The sequence below is a fragment of the Blennius ocellaris genome, assembly GCF_963422515.1.
Source record: "Blennius ocellaris genome assembly, chromosome: 14".
NCBI lineage: Eukaryota > Metazoa > Chordata > Actinopteri > Blenniiformes > Blenniidae > Blennius > Blennius ocellaris.
Window position 1 is genome coordinate 27,697,110 of NC_137663.1, and position 20,263 is coordinate 27,717,372.

The 20,263-nt window shown below is 49.3% G+C and overlaps 3 protein-coding genes across 3 annotated transcripts in view; 1 reads left to right on the top strand and 2 right to left on the bottom strand.

Annotated features, from left to right (window-relative positions):
• Positions 1-9,969: 9,969 nt before the first annotated feature.
• h2ax1 (H2A.X variant histone family member 1) lies at positions 9,970-10,614 on the bottom strand. Its single transcript, XM_080508721.1, has one exon. The coding sequence runs from the start codon at positions 10,541-10,543 to the stop codon at positions 10,157-10,159; it is 387 nt and encodes a 128-aa protein (XP_080364847.1). The 5' UTR covers positions 10,544-10,614; the 3' UTR covers positions 9,970-10,156.
• A 4,995-nt stretch (positions 10,615-15,609) lies between these two features.
• LOC308139610 (zona pellucida-like domain-containing protein 1) lies at positions 15,610-19,397 on the top strand (the record flags this gene model as incomplete). The annotated part of the gene is given in 15 exon segments (XM_080509073.1): positions 15,610-15,825; positions 15,948-16,007; positions 16,064-16,103; positions 16,106-16,130; positions 16,558-16,630; positions 17,262-17,310; positions 17,313-17,358; positions 17,449-17,507; positions 17,510-17,528; positions 17,806-17,819; positions 17,822-17,863; positions 17,866-17,959; positions 19,142-19,215; positions 19,218-19,253; positions 19,336-19,397. Coding segments are annotated over 15 exon segments (909 nt in total).
• Positions 19,398-20,074: 677 nt separating this feature from the next.
• hyou1 (hypoxia up-regulated 1) overlaps positions 20,075-20,263 on the bottom strand; it is a gene marked incomplete at its 3' end in the record, with an annotated part of 9,704 nt that continues 9,515 nt past the window's right edge. The window contains 1 exon segment of the mRNA XM_080509074.1: positions 20,075-20,079. Coding sequence (XP_080365200.1) covers positions 20,075-20,079 — 5 coding nt within the window.

Below are 20,263 nucleotides of genomic sequence, written 5' to 3' on the forward strand. Positions count from 1 at the left end.
GACCGGCACTGCAGCCAATCAGCGTCGAGTCCTTCGGCCGTTCCCGAGCGGCTTAACCAATGAGGGCTGAGACTGTGGGCGGTGACGTCATCACGTCTCGGCGTGCGTCTTGCGCTGAATGGCAGAGGGCGACTTGCCGCAGCATCTGGGGGTTTTCCTTCCAGTGTCCGCCATGTTTGTTTCCCCGGCTTCCTGCTGCAGGAGAACGTTCTGGCTTCTGCTCGCTCCTGGCGCCAGGAACACTCCGTCCCACGCCGGTTTATTGGTTTATTTGGTTTATTTGGTTTATTTTGCTGCTTGGATTCATTCACCACCAAATGATGTGCAACGAGTAAAATTAATTACAAATACAAAAACCATTCACAATGTCAATTTGTCAATTTCCATTTGAGAGGAAAATGTCTGCATGTAACTAAGTTAAGTTTCCAGGTGTTGTTGAGGACGAGAAATTAAATTGGAAAGCTCATATTGATTATGTAAAAAGAAAAATCAGCAAAAGTATCGGCATTTTATATAAAGTTAGAGATTTGTTTGATTGTAGCCTGTTGAATCTGCTTTATTCCTCAGTGATTCTCCCATATTTCAGTTAATGTAATAATAATAATACTTACACCAGCACCACTAAGCCTTAGTCCTGTTGCATAAAAGAGCAATTAGAATCATCAGTGAGAAAGGTTATAGAGAACACACCAATCCTTTATTTATTGAAAATAAACTTCTTAAACTTAAGGAGCTTGTCGACTTAAAAATGTTGATTATTATGTGGAAAGCAAAACAAAACACAAAATCGCCAGACGATGTTCAAAATAATTTTGTTGCACAAACCGTTTGCCGGAGGAGAAAACATAATTTTCAGAACAATATTTGCATGGAAATCGTTGAAACAGAAACGTCCATCTGTTTATGAAGTAAAACTGTGGAACTCTTTAAGTGTGGAATTTAAATGTTGTTCAAGTGTTTACAAATTTAAGAAAATGTACAAAGAGAAAATTATGAGAGACGATGAAAAGAATTGAAAAAAAAATTGACTGTAGCTGTTGAACTGTAAGACAAAAGGCTAAGTGCTAATAGGAACAGGAAACACAAGATGAATCTTCTCTCTGTTCCTTTTTGTTCATGTATGGATGACACATTATATATATATATATATATATATATATATATATATATATATATATATATATATATATATATAGTGACATGGCATGACATAACATGAACAAATAAATAAATAAATAAACTTTAGCAACAAAACACAAAACAATTAAAAAGTGAAACAGAAAAAGCTGCTCCAGGTCATCATGAACGTCCATGAAAAGAAAAGTGCAAATCCACCGAGAATCAAATCAAATCACATTAACAAGCAGAAAATAACCTATGAATTACGTCAACACGTATCAACAAACCAATAATTGACATCAGAATTAGAATAAAAAAGGTCCAGACGAGCCGAGATCAGTACTATCATGTACTACTAGTGCTGGATATTAATACTACAGTTTATAGACCCGACCTTCAGACAGAAGCACCTCAGACCTGGATCAGCTGCTCCTCACAGTCCCACACAGTAGTTTTTATTAGGAAATCACATATTTGCCAGGTTTCTCTGTTTGATTTTGAGCGGCTGTCTGATTTTAAAGTGACGTTTAAGTCTAGCGCCCCCACACTTCAATGGTGAGGACAGGAACTGCATGCCGGCCGGCCACTTTATTAAAGTGAAAGAGTGAAGGTTCAGCCTCACGCACTCATAGGAATAATCACATTTCACACGTGATCGAGACAAAACTGAAAACAAACAAAAAACAAAAAGGAAATGCAAAGGAAAGAACTGCATTTCACCAATATTTCCAAGACCCAACAAATTTTCACGAATCACTGACGACTCGTCACTTTGGTCATAGAGACGACTTGTCGTCATGGCGATGACGGTCTCAGACGGACGACTTGTCGTCATGGCGATGACGGTCAGAGAGACGACTCCTTGTCGTCATGGCGATGACGGTCAGACAGACGACTTGTCGTCATGGTAATGACGGTCAGAGAGACGACTCCTTGTCGTCATGGCGATGACGGTCAGACGGACGACTTGTCGTCATGGCGATGACGGTCAGAGAGATGACTTGTCGTCATGGCGATGACGGTCAGACAGACAACTTGTCGTCATGGTGATGACGGTCAGAGAGACGACTCCTTGTCGTCATGGCGATGACGGTCAGACGGACGACTTGTCGTCATGGCGGTGACGGTCAGAGAGACGACTTGTCGTCATGGCGGTGACGGTCAGAGAGACTTGTTGTCATGGCAATGACATCAGAGAGACGTCTCCTTGACATCATGGCGGTGACGGTCAGAGGGACGACTTGTCGTCATGGTGATGACGGTCAGTGGGACGACTTGTCGTCATGGCGGTGACGGTCAGAGAGACTTGTTGTCATGGCAATGACATCAGAGAGACGTCTCCTTGACATCATGGCGGTGACGGTCAGAGGGACGACTTGTCGTCATGGCGATGACGGTCATCAGACAGCAGAGAGACGACTTGTCGTCATGGCGGTGACATCAGAGAGACGTCTCCTTGATGTCCGTCCTGGCGGTTGTTTGAGCCTCTGGTCCAGGAGGAGGGTTGAGGTGTGGAGGGTCAGTAGTGGTCTGTGCTGCAGCGTGGAGCTCTGGAACCAGGACGGTGGGTTCCTGTACCACGTACTGGGTCAGGGTGGGGTTCTGGAGTCCTGTGAGACGGACACACGTTTACGCTTTTAACGTCAAACAGCAGGACACATAACAAACCCAACACATGATTCTTATTGGAATAGATCCTAGACGTGTTTCTCTTACTTCTGTGTTTCGGACGTCCCCACAGATTCTCAGGGGAACGTCTGAAATGTCCCTCCTAACTCCTTTCCTAACTCCTTTCCTATCCACTTCTCCTGTACCCCGGAAGGGTTCTGAGTAGCGGCCATGATAAGGACTGTCTGAATTCTCAATATGCAAAGGAAAGGAGGCTCAATGCTTCCTTTAGAGCCTCCTTTAGCCTAGGAAACACTGATGCTTCCTTTCCTTAACTCCTTTAGGAAGCCGGAGGAGAAGGTTCTTGCAAGGTTCCTCACCTCTTCGCCGCTGGATGTTCTTGTCCTCCTGGCTGCTCTTGGACTTGTTGCTGTCCTCTGAAGCGTCGCGTTCGTCGTTGTCTGGAACAGAAACACTTGAGATGCTGAGTCTGAGGACTGGCGGGACCTCCTGGGGGGGGGGGGGTCTGGGGGGGTCCTGCTCACCTGCCCTCCAGGTAGCGTGAGCCCTCCTCAGCTTGATGGCCAGAAAGAGAAGCACCACCAGCAGGCCCGCGATGAGACACGTCACCAGGAAGACCAGCAGCCGGGAGTCTCTCACTGCCCCCTGATGGTCGGAGCTTCCTGTGGGGGGGGGGGGGGGGGGACCAGAACCAGAACCTCATCCAGCTGTGCTCATCCAGGACAGATGTTCTGTGGCCGTCAGCCATTAAAACGCGACATGCAGGTGTGTGGTCCTCAGTACCTGTGTGGTTTCCCGCCGTGTCGTTCCTGGTCGGGACGGATTCCGTCGTCTCGCTCCCCGAAGCCCAACCTTTCAAAATAAGAGGAACACAGTCAATGCTGAGACTGAAAAACCACCTCCACCACCACACCTTCACCACCACACCTCCACCCCCACACCTCCACCACCACACCTCCACCCCCAGCCCTCCACCAGAGGAAACACAAGGTGTGAACTGTACTTTCCACACTCAGACTGAAGCGAGGCTCCGTCAGCTCCTCTCACTTCCTCCTTTACACAACAAGGTGGAGTTTTTAAAGCTCCAGACGCCAGAAGTCACAGTCACACGGCGCCGAACGCCGAACCCACCTCTGGTGCTGCGATGCTGGGGGTCCGGGGGGGGCTGGGAGGGGCCTGGCCAGGTGGAGGCGGAGTCAGAGGATGGCGGTCCGGTGGTGGAGCTCGGAGGTGGAGTGGCGGCGGAGCTGGTGGAGGAGGAGCTGCTGGAGGCGGAGCTGCTGGAGGTGGAGCTGCCGGAGGCGGAGCTGCCGGAGGCGGAGCTACCGGAGGCTGCCGAGTCACAACGTTCACCTGGAAAACACGCAGAGTGGAAACTTTTCAGAAACGTGTTTCCTCTTCGGTCGGAATTCAGGAAGTGAAACAGGAAGAGGAAGTCCAGAGTGGCTGGAGGGACAGTAGGTGGCGCTGCTGGAGGAACCTGACGGAGCGCCGGTTCCCCCGCAAGCCGTCAGAGAGGATGGACGTAGCGTGGTGTGCTCACCTTCAAGTCCAACGCTGACAAAGTTCATCAGGGGTTGCGAGTTCAACGCCGGGTGGCGAAGCAAACAGTGGACCGTCAGTCTGGCCTGCGGCGCCTTCAGCTTTATGATGGACTCAGACTCATGTTTCTTCTTCTCCTGCTGGAAATATGTTGCAGCTGAGGAGGAGAGAGAGACTCCATCAGCCTCCATCAGCCTCCATCAGGCTCCATCAGCCTCCGTCTGGGACGGTCGTCCAATAGACTTAGACTTTCTTTATTGTCATTGCACAGTACATCACATAGTGAGGAAACTGGCAACGAAATTTCGTTGCTTAGCAACCAGTAAAAAAGGCATTAAAAAACGTATTTAAATATATTTAAAAAAATAAATAAAAGTAGTGCAATTTTAAAAATAAGGTGCATATGAACATTAAATAAAAGCAGAATGAGCTGGAAATAGTTTATTATCTCTCCTGCTAGAAAACTCTTGGTGCCACTTTTTAAAAGCAGTTTTGAACTCACCAGTAGAAAACTCTTGGTGCCACTTTTTAAAAGCAGTTTTGAACTCACCAGTAGAAAACTCGGTTCCGTGAAGTTTCCAGGAGAGCAGCGGAGGCGAGGCGTTGGCCTGAGCAGAACATTTGATCCACAACTTTCCTTTGTGTTTCGTGACCGAGAGTCGAGGTCCACCTGCGGAAATAGAGGGATTAAGTCTGTGGAACCTGGACCTTCCAGGACCCTCCAGGACCTGGACCTTCCAGGACCTGCCAGGACCTGGACCTTCCAGGACCCTGCAGGACTTTACAGACTTTCCTCTCATGTTCTTGACCTTCTATTAGTTTCTCGTGTTGAATGATTGTAATGGAGGTGAAACTGTGTCAAAGAGGAGCTGAGGACAAACAGGAAGTACAGTGAGGACAAACAGGAAGTACACCGAGGACAAACAGGAAGTACACCGAGGACAAACAGGAAGTACAGTGAGGACAAACAGGAAGTACACCGAGGACAAACAGGAAGTACACCGAGGACAAACAGGAAGTACATGAGAACAAACAGGAAGTACACAGAGGACAAACAGGAAGTACACCGAGGACAAACAGGAAGTACACCGAGGACAAACAGGAAATACACGGAGGACAAACAGGAAGTACACTGAGGACAAACAGGAAATACACTGAGGACAAACAGGAAGCACACCGAGGACAAACAGGAAATACATGAGAACAAACAGGAAGTACACATAGGACAAACAGGAAGCACACAGAGGACAAACAGGAAGTACACCGAGGAGAAACAGGAAGTCTACTCACTGATCACCGTCACCTCCACCTTCCTCTCGGTGGGGGGGTGCCCATAGTGGGTACAGGTGTAGTGTCCTCCGTCTTTGAAGCTGACGTTGGAGACACTGACGGAGGACAGGGACTCAGACCTCTCTGTGACGCTGTAGCGTTTGTCCTTCAGGACTGGAAGCAGAGGAAGACGTTGAGACGCCTCGTCCACCGGGAGCCGCCGGGGCGCCGCTCAGACCCTCACCTCTGCTGTGGTTGAAGAACATGAGGAAGCCTTCGGGGTTCCTCCACTCCACCGGGTTCCCGTCAGCGCCGGAGGCGGGACACGTCAACCTGAGGGTCTCGCCTTCCATCAGGGTCACCTGAGTCCTCGTGGCCACGGAACCTGAGAGACAACAACCTTGGTCTGACCTGTCGTCGTCTCGGAAACGACCGTCAGGAGGCGGGAACGCTCAGGCCCCGTGCGCCCCACAACCAGTACGAGTGTTTCTGCAACACCTCCGTTTCCACGACAACCGTTGTTCTGATCCACCGTATGGGGACGTTTTTATCTGGGCTCTCAAGGTGGACAGAGTCTCTCACGCTCACTATTCCCTCCTGCAGAGGCTGAAGGAGGCGGAGCCTGAAGGAGGCGGAGCCTGGAGGAGGCGGAGCCTGTTACTGAGCAACTCTACCATAGATATAAAGCTTTAGAATAAGCTTTAACATGAGGTATTACTGGTGTTTCTGCCTGGACTAGCAAGTGAGCTACAAATGTTCTAGAGCAGGGGTGCTCAATACGTCGATCGCGATCTACCAGTCGACCGCAAAGGTCGTAACAGTAGATCACATGACATTAGAAAAAAAAACAATAGACGCTGGTGTAATGAAACTAATTTACCTTTCCGAATTACGAGTACAATCGAACGCAGCGTCAGATGACGGCTGAATGTTTCTGACCTTCAGGTCACCGTGCAAACAACGACAAAAAGTGTGGCGAAGCTAACAAGCTAGTCAGCGAGTTACCGCTAATTTGAAGCCCCCCCAAAAACATGAGTGGGGGAGCTGGACCAAGTGAGAAGACGAAGACATGTCACTTTCATGAGGGTCTCAATACCAAAGAAGGTAATCAGAGTAAACTCAGGTAATTACAATGTTCATAGTTAATTATGTCGTGTTGCTCAATATTGCCTCGTACGGTTTTGCAAGGTCCATCATTATACATTGTACATATAAAGAACCCTCAATATATTTGAAAATAAATATATGTTTTGCATGTTTGTAGTGGGCGGATCACTTTGACTTGGTCGTTTCATAAAGTAGCTCGCAGGTTGAAGAAGTGTGGCCCCCCCCTGGTCTAGTGGATCTTCTAGCCTGAGATCTTCATGTTCAGCTCCGGACGGAGACCTATCCAAGATGGCGGCGCTGGAGACACGTCACAGGTGGCGCCCGGGGGCATCTAGTGTTTTATATGTATGAGGTCTGACGCTGCCGTGGAAATCTAACACCTTTTTATTAATGGATCAGGTGAAATGTTGCCATGGAAACGGAGCTTCAGACCAACACTTCATGGAGGGAACGCGGTTTGTTTGCTTTTCTCACAAGCTGTACAACACCTACACACACACACACACACACACACACACACACACACCCACACACACACACATGCGCGCGGGGTGTACAAGAGGAAGCGGTGTGGTCGAGACCGCCGCTGAAAGAGAAAGTGAGAGAAGAAGAAGAGACGAGGCGTTCGGGGGCTTTGGGGGCTTTTTGATTTCCTGAATGACGAGTCGTGTGGAAAAACAACTCCTCCTCACGTTTTCCACTTTAATGACGCCCGGCGGTCCTGAAGGTCACCATGAGAACCTCAGCTGTGAGAACCTCGGCTGTGAGAACCTCGGCTGTGAGAACCTCGGCTGTGAGAAGGTTCCTCTGACGGTGTGAAATAGAAACGTTCTTTTATTTAGATTCTGAGTTCTGATTCTATTGTTTGAAATGTCTTGTGTTAGAGGAAGAATCCTACTTTATTAACTCCTGGACACTGTAGTTTGAACTGCAAGTAGAACTACTGAAGTCCTGGACACTGTAGTTTGAACTGCAAGTAGAACTACTGAAGTCCTGGACACTGTAGTTTGAACTACAAGTAGAACTACTGAAGTCCTGGACACTGTAGTTTGAACTACAAGTAGAACTACTGAACTCCTGGACACTGTAGTTTGAATTACAAGTAGAACTACTGAAGTCCTGGACACTGTAGTTTGAACTACAAGTAGAACTACTGAACTCCTGGACACTGTAGTTTGAACTACAAGTAGAACTACTGAAGTCCTGGACACTGTAGTTTGAACTACAAGTAGAACTACTGAACTCCTGGACACTGTAGTTTGAACTACAAGTAGAACTACTGAAGTCCTGGACACTGTAGTTTGAATTACAAGTAGAACTACTGAACTCCTGGACACTGTAGTTTGAACTACAAGTAGAACTACTGAACTCCTGGACACTGTAGTTTGAACTGCAAGTAGAACTACTGAAGTCCTGGACACTGTAGTTTGAACTGCAAGTAGAACTACTGAAGTCCTGGACACTGTAGTTTGAACTACAAGTAGAACTACTGAAGTCCTGGACACTGTAGTTTGAACTGCAAGTAGAACTACTGAAGTCCTGGACACTGTAGTTTGAACTACAAGTAGAACTACTGAAGTCCTGGACACTGTAGTTTGAACTACAAGTAGAACTACTGAAGTCCTGGACACTGTAGTTTGAATTACAAGTAGAACTACTGAAGTCCTGGACACTGTAGTTTGAACTACAAGTAGAACTACTGAAGTCCTGGACACTGTAGTTTGAACTACAAGTAGAACTACTGAACTCCTGGACACTGTAGTTTGAACTACAAGTAGAACTACTGAAGTCCTGGACACTGTAGTTTGAATTACAAGTAGAACTACTGAACTCCTGGACACTGTAGTTTGAATTACAAGTAGAACTACTGAAGTCCTGGACACTGTAGTTTGAATTACAAGTAGCACTGGAAAGTCGTGGACAGAAGCTGAGATGTGATGAAGCTTGAGGAGACGAGGAGGAAGAGGAGGAGACGAGGAAGAGGAGGAAGACAAGGAGACGAGGAAGAGGAGGAGGAGGAGGAGAGGAGGGAGACGAGGAAGAGGATGAAGAGAAGGAAGACGAGGAAGACGAGGAGACAAGGAAGAGGAGAGGAGGAAGAGGATGAAGAGGAGGAAGAGGATGAAGAGGAGGACGAGGAGGAGAGGAGGAAGATGAGGAAGAGGATGAAGAGGAGGAAGAGGAGGAGAGGAGGAAGAGGATGAAGAGGAGGAAGAGGAGGAGAGGAGGAAGAGGATGAAGAGGAGGAAGACTCACCCCAGAGGAGGAGCAGGACGACGGCGAGCTGCAGCTTCACCTCCATCTCTGACTGTGGCTCTTCACTTCCTCCTCTGGAGGTTTTGTGGACCGGAGCCCCTCCGTGATGTCACTGGTGGTTTCCACACCTTCAGTCTTCACTTCCTGATCGCGACTGAAGAGTTTCGTTCCATTAAACCCTGAGATCAGAGCATCAGAGCCAAACTGGACGCAAACAACAGAATCAAACATGAATCCAAACTCCTTCATATGTTCAATGTCAGAATCAAATCTCTGCTATCAAACTCACCTTTTAACCAACTGCTTCGTTTTTCTTCTTCTAAACTAATAAATTGTTCCAATCTAGATATTTTAATTAGAAATAGTTAAATGTGAGTTCATGAAGTTAGGAATTGGAGATAAACTTCATTATTTCAGATGTGAACCTGAAACACCTCAGAGGCTCAAACTGAAGACGAACATTAATCATTCTATGAATCAAAACCGTGATTTGAGACAAACATGCTGGTACTTTTTACTTTTTACTTTCTTTTCAACACTCGTTTATTTGTTCAGGCTCTTTAATAAACTGCATTCAGGCTTTTATTTTGTCGTCTCGGCCTTTTATTTTCCGTTTTGTCTTGAACCGTGTTGTGAAGCACTTTGTGGCCTTTTGGACTGAAGGCGCTCTTTAAATAAACGTTACTTAGTGACTCACTAAACGCTACTTAACATCGGAGATCAGTCACGTGGGACTCTTAAGCCCCGCCCCCCCAAAAAACTGTGTGAGCAGGTGGGCACCGCCCCCAACCTGTGTGAGCCTCTGTGGTAGAAACAGTCCACATGTAGTCCTGACCCCCCCACCCATCGGAACCACGCCCACCCCAACCCCGGAACCACGCCCCCCAACCCCCCAAGGTCCCGGATGTCAACAACATAAAGCCAGAATTCAAGCCAAACAATATTTATTGAAACAAAATGACATTAAACAAGAAATTAGCAGGTTTTGCAGCAGCAGCATTGACACCCCCCCCCCCCCCCCATCTTCATCATCATCATCATCTTCCTCTCTCTCCCAGCAGTCTGTTGGTTCTGATGAAGACCATGAATGTCCGAGTAGAAACACAAGAATCGTCCAGAGCTCGTCTGTCCACAAACTGAAAGGGGGGAAAATAAAGCGTCCTGGTCCGGGTCTGTCCCTGGTCCGGGTGTCCCCCCACCCTCCTCCTCCTCCTCCGCCCCACCAGGCCCGGGTCTACTTGGTCTTGGTGGGCTTCTCGGTCTTCTTGGGCAGCAGCACGGCCTGGATGTTGGGCAGCACGCCGCCCTGGGCGATGGTCACGCCGCCCAGCAGCTTGTTCAGCTCCTCGTCGTTGCGCACCGCGAGCTGCAGGTGCCGCGGGATGATGCGCGTCTTCTTGTTGTCCCGCGCCGCGTTGCCCGCCAGCTCCAGGATCTCGGCGGTCAGGTACTCCAGCACGGCGGCCAGGTACACGGGCGCGCCGGCGCCCACGCGCTCCGCGTAGTTGCCCTTGCGCAGCAGGCGGTGGACGCGGCCCACCGGGAACTGCAGGCCGGCCCGCGAGGACCGGGACTTGGCCTTGGCCCGGGCTTTGCCTCCGGTTTTCCCTCGGCCCGACATGGCGGCGGCGGCGGCGGCGGCTGCTTGGTGCGCTTGGGAGGGGAGACGCGGCTGGAGCGTTACGTCATAGAGCGGCGCGAGCAGCGCTTTAACGCTCCCCGGCCGCTCCCATTGGCCGCCGCGCGCTGGAGCGTGTGAGCCAATGGGAGCCGCGCGTCGTGCGTCACGAGGGCCCGCCGCCGAGCGACGCTCCAATCACGGAGACGAGCCCAGCCGCGCTCGTTTGCATAGTCACGTGATATATGTAAAAGGTGCGAGTCGCAGCAGTGGGAGATTCTGCAGAACGTCCAGAACCCGGGAACGTGAATCCGTGATTCAACAAATGTGTCAATAAACTAGAAATTCTTTGTTCTGCTGTTTTTAATCTGATTCAAACTGAAAGATTCTGAAAGTTCAGAACAAAGAAGTGAAGCTGAGGTTTGATGTTTGGCTTCGCGTTTCACTTGTTCATCTCGTCCAGGAGACCAGAGCAGCAGGCGTATGGAAGTAGAACTGTATGGAAGTAGAACTGTATGGAAGTAAAACTGTATGGAAGTAAAACTGTGTGGAAGTAGAACTGTATGGAAGTAAAACTGTGTGGAAGTAAAACTGTGTGGAAGTAGAACTGTATGGAAGTAAAACTGTGTGGAAGTAAAACTGTGTGGAAGTAGAACTGTATGGAAGTAAAACTGTGTGGAAGTAGAACTGTATGGAAGTAAAACTGTGTGGAAGTAAAACTGTGTGGAAGTAGAACTGTATGGAAGTAAAACTGTGTGGAAGTAAAACTGTGTGGAAGTAGAACTGTATGGAAGTAAAACTGTATGGAAGTAAAACTGTATGGAAGTAAAACTGTGTGGAAGTAAAACTGTATGGAAGTAGAACTGTGTGGAAGTAAAACTGTATGGAAGTAGAACTGTGTGGAAGTAGAACTGTATGGAAGTAGAACTGTATGGAAGTAGAACTGTATGGAAGTAGAACTGTATGGAAGTAGAACTGTATGGAAGTAGAACTGTGTGGAAGTAGAACTGTATGGAAGTAGAACTGTGTGGAAGTAGAACTGTATGGAAGTAGAACTGTATGGAAGTAGAACTGTATGGAAGTAGAACTGTATGGAAGTAGAACTGTGCCGTCAGATTCTGAATTCGAATTTCTAACTCAGGGTGAAGGTTAGGTTAGGTTAGGTTAGGTTAGGTTAGGTTAGGTTAGGTTAGGTTAGGTTAGGTTAGGTTAGGTTAGGTTAGGTTAGGTTAGGGTTAGGGTAGGGTTCGGGTAGGGTTCGGGTTAGGGCGCCCGTATGGAAGTAAAAGTGCCATCAGATTCAGAATTAGAATTTCTAACTCTGAATTTTTTCACCATTGAAATCAGACTTTGAATTTTAAAAGCTGTTGAATTTCAAGTACGTATCTTTTTTTTTTTTGCTTCTGATTTTTTTTTTTCAACATCTAAATATATTCAATGTGTAAAAATTCAATGTGTCTAAAAATTCAGCTGCAAAAAAATTCAACCACAAAAAAAGTTCAGCTGCAAAACAGCCAGAATCTCTGAGCCATCAGGACGATGCAATCGATCCCTGTCTCATTCACCCAACATCCAATCAGGGGAAGCCTTGTTGGTCACGTGACCAGCGCACCACAACAAATACTCACCTGAGCGCTGTCACTGCCGCTGGCCCTCCGGCCCTCCGGCCCTCCGGCCCTCCGGCCCTCCGGCCCTCCGGCCCAGTGTTGCACTGATGTTGCATCGTCCTGATGACACAGAGATTCTGGCTGTTTTGCAGATGAATTTTTTTTACGGTTCAATTTTTTTACAGCTGAATTTTTAGACACATTGAATTTTTACACCCTGAATATTTTTAGACGGTGAAAAAAAATCAGAAGCAAAAAAAAGATACGTACTTGTAATTTGACAGATTTTAAAATTCAAAGTTTGATTTCGATCGTAAAAAAAATTCAGAGTTACAAATTCAAATTCAGAATCTGTTTTACTTCCATACAGGCGCCCTAACCCTAACTCTACCCTAACCCTAACCTAACCTAACTTAACCCTAACCCTAACCCTACCCTACCCTAACTTAACCCTACCCTACCCTAACCCTACCCGAACCCTAACCCAGGTTCGTCTGGTCACGTCTCAAGTGGACTCACTAAAATCACTAAACCGTTCTGGAGAAACGATGTCGGTGACGAGTCACGAGGTCACGACAGGAGAACTGGTGACGTTCTTCCTTTGTTATGGGGAGTGAAAAATATTGTTACATCACTGTGAGAAAACAACAACAGAGGGGAACGTCAACGTCCATCAGTCTGACGGCCCTGGTACTATGAATGGCCCCCCGTGCCCCTGGTACTATGAAGTTTTAGTTTCTGTTGTTAAATGTGTGTGTGTGTGTGTGTGTGTGTGTGTGTGTGTGTGTGGTGTGTGTGTGTGTGTGTGTGTGTGTGTGTGTGTGTGATGGGGAAGGGATTGGGGGGGGGGGGGGTCGTCTCAGGTTCTGTTCCCCTGGGTGTGTCCTCCCCTCCAGGTGTGAGATGGACACCAGGAGACCTGGTTTCCTGACAGGAGGGATGAGGAGGAAAGTCCTGGAACAATGGACGTGGTTCTAACAATGTGCTTATGTCACAACCTGGGGGGGGAGGGGGGGGGGGGGGGGTTCTGAACATATCTGGGCTCAAACAGTCTCCAAGTCTGCTGGTTACAAACCTTGACGTTCATGTTGACGACAATAATGTTTTCGTCTGTTCTGTGAGAATCACTTCTTAATAAAATGAGGATTAGAACCAAAGACCTGCTGAGGCTGAAGAGATTTCACTTCTATAAATCTATAGATATAGATCTATAGAGCTGCAGCCATGCGAGGCACCGTCATTCCAATGGGAGCAGTTTGGGGCTCAAGGACACTTCAGCATGTGGACAGGCAGAGAAGGGAATTGAACCTGCAACCTCATTACAGCCGGCTGGAGACACTTGGCAGATTCTAGAATTATTGACTCAAACTCCATTAAAAACAGTTAAATTCCCGTCTTTTTCTTTGACTTCGTTTGTTCTAAACATTTCAAGTTCAAATGTTCTTAAGTGACTCCGTTCAAAAGTCTGCGGTTCCCGTCGGCCGGAGAACCGGACCTCGGTTCTGAAGGTGAATCAGCATCAAGCTGCAGCTGCAGAACAAGAGAAGAAGAGTTGGACTGGAGCGTCACCTGGAGATCCAGAACGACACATGTAGGTTGTTCTATTGTTCTGCTGTCAGACGAGACGGCGGCTTTTCTTCTCCGCTTCCTGTCGAGTCTTCAGGACGGAACGAGGACAGTATAAAGCCTGGAGCAGCCGCGGAACCGGGTGAGCTGCTGCAAGGTTCTCTGCTGGTAGGAACCCCTGGTTCTCCTCTGCTCCCACCGTCTCTGCTGGTAGGAACCCCTGGTTCTCCTCTGCTGCAAGGTTCTCTGCTGGTAGGAACCTCTGGTTCTCCTCTGCTGCAAGGTTCTCTGCTGGTAGGAACCCCTGGTTCTCCTCTGCTCCAAGGTTCTCTGCTGGTAGGACCCCCTGGTTCTCCTCTTTAATGGCTCTTGCTCTTCATCCTCCTGCTCTTCATCGTCTCAGTGGACTGAAGCTTCAGACTTTAGTGTTTGAGTGTCGAACGGTAAAGATGATTTTTCTTCAACAACGAAGTCTTTGAAGTCTTTGAAGTATTTCTACAAGTTCTATAGAACATGTAGAAATACTTGTAAAGTGGAGTAACTAGAGAGTCCATGTTGTGGATCAGCAGAGTCCAGGTTGTGGATCAGGTCCTGCAGGGAACCTTTTCACTTCCTGAGGTTCTCAAACGCAGAACAACAGTTCAGGATTCTGGTTCTTCTGCTGGAAGTAAAACTTTAAAAGTTATTTATCGACGATTCGACCAGAAGGGAAACTTTAAAAAGACAAAAATCACTGAATCAAGTTCTGTTTTTCATTATTTTAATCTAAAACTATTTTACATCTCGATTACTTTTCCTGTCGTCTGGAATTTAATTTAGTTTAACAAGAAAACATGAAGTTCTATTTGATAAATATTCACATGAAGATGAAGGTAAAGTTTATTATAGAAACCTTCTGTCTGTTTCTTCATGACAGGACAGACTCTTCCTCTTCATCACGTCTCCTCTCTTCCTCTTCATCACGTCTCCTCTCTTCCTCTTCATCACGTCTCCTCTCTTCCTCTTCATCACGTCTCCTCTCTTCCTCTTCATCACGTCTCCTCTCTTCCTCTTCATCACGTCTCCTCTCTTCCTCTTCATCACGTCTCCTCTCTTCCTCTTCATCACCGTCTCATTGTCTTTCCTCCGTCTTCAGGACATCATGAACTGGATTCTTCTCCTCACATCTCAGCTCCTCCTCCTCCTCCTGGTCCTCCTGGTCCTCCTGGTCCAGGGAGACCAGAGCTGTGAGGGACGGTCCTCCTTCAGGAGTCCAGGTTAGTGACCCCCTGCTGCTCCTCCTCCTCCTCCTCCTCCTCCTCCTCCTCCTCCTCCTGCTCCTCCTCCTCCTCCTGGTCCTCCTGCTCCTCCTGAATCAATGATGATGTTGGAGGAGGAGGAGGAGGAGGAGGAGGAGGAGGAGGAGGAGGAGGAGGAGGAGGAGGAGGAGGAGGAGGAGGAGGAGGAGGAGGAGGAGGAGGAGGAGGATATTCATTTAAAAAGATAAAGTTCAGGAGTTAAAAGATCCAAACAGACGAACTTCAGTTTTATTTGATCAGTTTTGTTTTGTGACTTTTTCTCAACCAGAAAGTCACAGAAACTAAACTAAACTAAATAAACTCAACTAAACTAAACTAAACTAAAGATAATCTGCTCTTCATCAAACTCATGATGTCGTTTTCGTTACATAATGACATTTATTCTATAGTGGCGAGAAAAAAACCTTTTTCTCTCGATATGAAGAGAAACTCATTGGAATTAACTTATTAAAATTAATTTGACCACATTATTTTAGGGTTATTATTATTATTATTATTATTATTAATAATAATAATAACAACAACAATAATAATAAGGTGTTTCATTCATGACCAGGTGAGGTGAGCTGACTGGTCCTTGTGTCCAGGTGACTCAGACATGCAGGTGTGGTGTGGCTCTCGCTCCGTCAGCCTCCACCTCCTGCTGTGCCCCGTCTACTTCAACGGCTACAACGAGTCCCTGCTGGCCCTCAACGCCCAGCACTCAGACCCCCGGTGCCGGGGGAGGGCCGACTGGGCCGCGGACCCCCCAGTCCTCCACTTCACCTTCCCCATCACCCAGCAGGGCCTCAGAGCCTGCTCCAACACCCTGACGGTAGGTCACCTGGTCACCTCCTCACCTGGTCCCCTGGTCACCTCCTCACTGGTCCATCACCCTGATGGTATGTCACCTGGTCACCTGGTCAGCAGCTCACCTGGTCTCTGTCTGGTCCCCAGGTGTCCCAGGAGACGGGGACGGGGGTCTTCTCAGACGTCTCCTCCCTCCAGTTCATCCAGGTCTCAGGGCAGGTTTCCTCCCAGGACCCCGGCTCTGCACCATTTCCTACCAGCAGGGGGTGCTGTACCAGTTCTCCTGCTGGTACCCTCTGCAGTACTGGTCAACAACACACACATGAGTGTGTGAGTCTAACCCTGACTCCTCCTCCTGCTCCTCCTGCTGCTCTCCTCTCCTCCTCTGCTCCTCCTGCTCCTCCTCCTCTCCTCTTCCTCCTCTCCTCCTGCTCCTCCTCCTCTCCTCCTCCTGCTCCTCCTGCTCCTCCTCCTCTCCTCTTCCTCCTCTCCTCCTGCTCCTCTCCTCCTCCTGCTCCTCCTCCTCCTGCTCCTCCTCCTCCTCTTCCTCCTGCTCCTCTCCTCTCCTCTCCTCTCCTCCTCCTGCTCCTCCTCCTCCTGCTCCTCTCCTCTTGCTCCTCTCCTCCTCTTCCTCCTGCTCCTCCTCCTGCTCCTCTCCTCTCCTCTCCTCCTCTCCTCCTGCTCCTCTTCCTCCTCCTCCTGCTCCTCTCCTCTGCCTCCTCCTGCTCCTCAACTCCTCCTTTGTTCCTCCCACCAGAGCCGGTACCAGCCTGGCGGTCCGGGACGTCAACGGCAGCTTCATCAGCACCCTGAGCCTCGTCATGTACTCGGTAGACGTCCATCATCATCATCATCATCATCATCATCATCATCATCATCATCATCATCACCATCATCACCATCATCATCATCATCACCACCACTGTTAAACTCTAAAGTCACACTGCCTCATGTGAAACTTGAAATGTTTCACATCAGAGAGTGTTTTATAGTCACTGTGTGTGTGTGTGTGTGTGTGTGTGTGTGTGTGTGTGTGTGTGTGTGTGTGTGTGTGTGTGTGTGTGTGTGTGTGTGTGTGTGTGTGTGTGTGTGTGTGTGTGTGGCTCCATAGCGCCCCTACATTCTCTCATCTACAAGCAGCAGGTTTAACACATTTCATCTTCGTCCAGGAAAGTTGTTAGAGAAATGTTGAGCCTCAAGGGAACATCTGTAATCCAAGTAATCAGAGTATTTACCGCTCACACACTGACCCAAGTAATCAGAGTATTTACCGCTCACACACTGACCCAAGTAATCAGAGTATTTACCGCTCACACACTGACCCAAGTAATCAGAGTATTTACCGCTCACACACTGACCCAAGTAATCAGAGTATTTACCGCTCACACACTGACCCAAGTAATCAGAGTATTTCCTCTCACACACTAATAGAAGACACACCTTGTCTCCGTCCCTCTGAAGGACAGGAGCTACTCCTCCGTCCTGCAGGTCCCAGCAGGGGGTCTGGAGCTGAGACCAGGATCTTCGTGGAGGTGAAGGCGTCCAACCTCAGCAGCAGGTTCTGTCCATCCGTCCGCTGACCTCTGACCTGTGCTAATGCTAACGGCTACGCGCAGACGAGGTTTCCTGACGTCTGCTGTCCCTCCAGGTTCAACGTCCTCCTGGACCGATGCTACGCTACAACCTCCCTGTCCCCCGTCAACTCCACCCTCACGACCTGTTTGTAGGGTGAGTCGTCCTCCACAGGGTCCGGGGGGGTGGGGGGGGTGGTACTGTCCTGGAGGGGGGGGTTGGTACTGTCCTGGAGGGGGGGGCTGGTACTGGACTGGAGGGGGGGGTGGTACTGGACTGGAGGGGGGGTTGGTACTGTCCTGGAGGGGGGGCTGGTACTGGACTGGAGGGGGGGGGGGGGGGGGGGTGTGGTTACTGTCCTGGAGGGGGGGCTGGTACTGTCCTGGAGGAGGGGCTGGTACTGGACTGGTGTTCAGGTGTTCTGGTCCCCCAGGTGTTCCCGGGACGGGCAACGGTCATCCAGGTGAACGGGGAGCAGCAGGAGGCCCGGTTCTCTTCGAAGCTTTTCGCTTCGTCCAGAGTGACGACGCCTCCTCCTCCACCTCCTCCACCTCCTCCACCTACTTCCTCCACTGCGCCACCAGGCTGTGTGTGAGCAGCTCCTGTCCCTCCCTCCTCCAGTGCGTAGAACTCTTTCAAGTGCTTTTGTCTCATCGTGCCGTCCCTCATGTCCCTCATGTCCCCCTCGTGTCAGAATCAGAAGCTTTATCGTCATTGTCACAGCTGCAACGAAACTGCATAGAAAGTTTGGGGAAAGAAGGACAAGATGAGGTGAGGAGAGGACGGAACAAAAAGGACAGGTTACAGACTGTCCTCTAAGGAGACAGTCTGTAATTGGGGGGAAAAGATCCCTTGGTCCCACACTCACATCCAGGAGAGTTGAAGACAAAACCCCAGGGAGTCCTAATGTAGATTAGGTTTGTTTTGTTCAGGCGCTTCAGCTTCATCTGTCCACCTCGAGTGTCTCTGGTCTCTGTCCACCTCGAGTGTCTCTGGTCTCTGTCCACCTCGAGTGTCTCTGGTCTCTGTCCACCTCGAGTGTCTCTGGTCTCCATGCTGCTCCAATTGAAGACTTTAGCTTCCCAACCGAGTTCCAATATTCTCCAAGATGGTTCCAAATTCGCGTAAACCTTCAAGAGTCGTGACTTGCGTACTCTTGAGTTGGTTTATCACACGAGTCTGAGCGTTCAGAGCTCGGTACAGTCCCTCAGTGACGACAGGCCGCCTTCCCAATGCAGCTGCTAGCGTCTTCTACACTTTGATAGATCAGAAAGCCTACAGCTCCAATCAGCAGCTACCTGCTATCATGAACCCCAACATGTAGAGGTCCTCCATGTCCTCCATGGAAACAATGGCCCAACACAGTGGCCTCCAGGAACCTCAGCAACCTCCAGGGACCTCCAGGGACCTCAGGAACCTCCAGGGACCCTCCAGGGACCTCAGGAACCTCCAGGGACCTCCAGGGACCTCCAGGGACCTCAGGAACCTCCAGGGACCTCCAGGAACCTCCAGGGACCTCCAGGGACCTCCAGGAACCCCAGGAATCCAGCATGTCTCCGGCTGCAAACGTCCCATCGGGACATGCAGGCTCTTTGCCCGGTCGTCGTTCGTAAGAATTTGGTCGATCGCATTGAGAGACCAGCTGATCAATTCCATGGTTCTGGTTAAATCCGGATGGGGGGTGAAGAGAGGGTTCTTGTCCCCCCTCATGTCCCCTCATGTCCCCCTCGTGTCCCCCTCACGTCCACATTAGCGGCTGTTCCCTGCAGAACTGTTCCAAGCAGCTCCAGGCGGCGCCGGTCCGTTGGGGACACTGGAGGGACCACGGTCAGCGACATGGCCACCGCTCCTCGGGACCCGTCAACGTCCGTCCAGACCGAGGTCAGTCTGTCCCCTGCTTCGGGGACACACCACTGTCCAGAGGAAGCTGCAAGAACTGAACTGTCCTCTCATCTTCTCACAGGACACCAGGAGGGACCTGGAGGTGAGGTCTATGGGAATGGTGGAGACCAGTACCAGTACTAGTACCAGTACCAGTACCAGTACCTGTAGCAATACCAGTAGCAGGAGCAGAGCAGTAGCAGTAGCAGTACCTGTACCAGTACCAGTACCAGTAGCAGTACCTGTAGCAATACCAGTAGCAGTAGCAGTACCTGTAGCAGTACCAGTAGCAGTAGGAGTAGCAGTACCTGTAGCAGTACCAGTAGTAGTAGCAGTACCACTACCAGTACCTGTAGCAGTACAGTAGTAGTACCAGCAGCAGTAGCAGTACCAGCAGCAGTACAGTAGTAGTACAGCAGCAGTAGCAGTACCAGCAGCAGCAGCAGCAGTACCTGTAGCAGTAGCAGCAGCAGTAGCAGTACCAGCAGCAGCAGCAGCAGTACCTCTGTAGCAGTAGCAGTAGCAGTAGCAGTACAGCAGCAGCAGCAGTAGCAGTACCTGTAGCAGTACCAGTAGTAGTACCAGCAGCAGTACCTGTAGCAGTAGCAGTACCAGTACCAGTACAACACACAGCTTGACTCAGGACTCCTTCCTGCTTTGACCGGTGATGAAGGTCCAGGATCCCAGCAGACAGTTGAGGTTCCTACATCACTTCCTGTAGGGGGGGGGGGAAGAAGGGGGGGTATGACGACACACAACACTGCTGGGGAAGCTGCTCCAGGTCACGTGATGCTCAGACCAATGAAGCAGCACTTATGTTCTCATCCTCATGAGGTCACAGCATGACGACTAGTTACTGGTTAAACCAGCTGGTTAGACTGGTTAGACTGGTTAGACTGGTGTTTCTGACAAGCCTCCTGATTGGCTGAATGCAAAGTAACTATTAATACGATTAATACTCTTGATTATAAAGGGAGTAGAGGCCTGACCAACTCCTCCTCTTCCTCTTC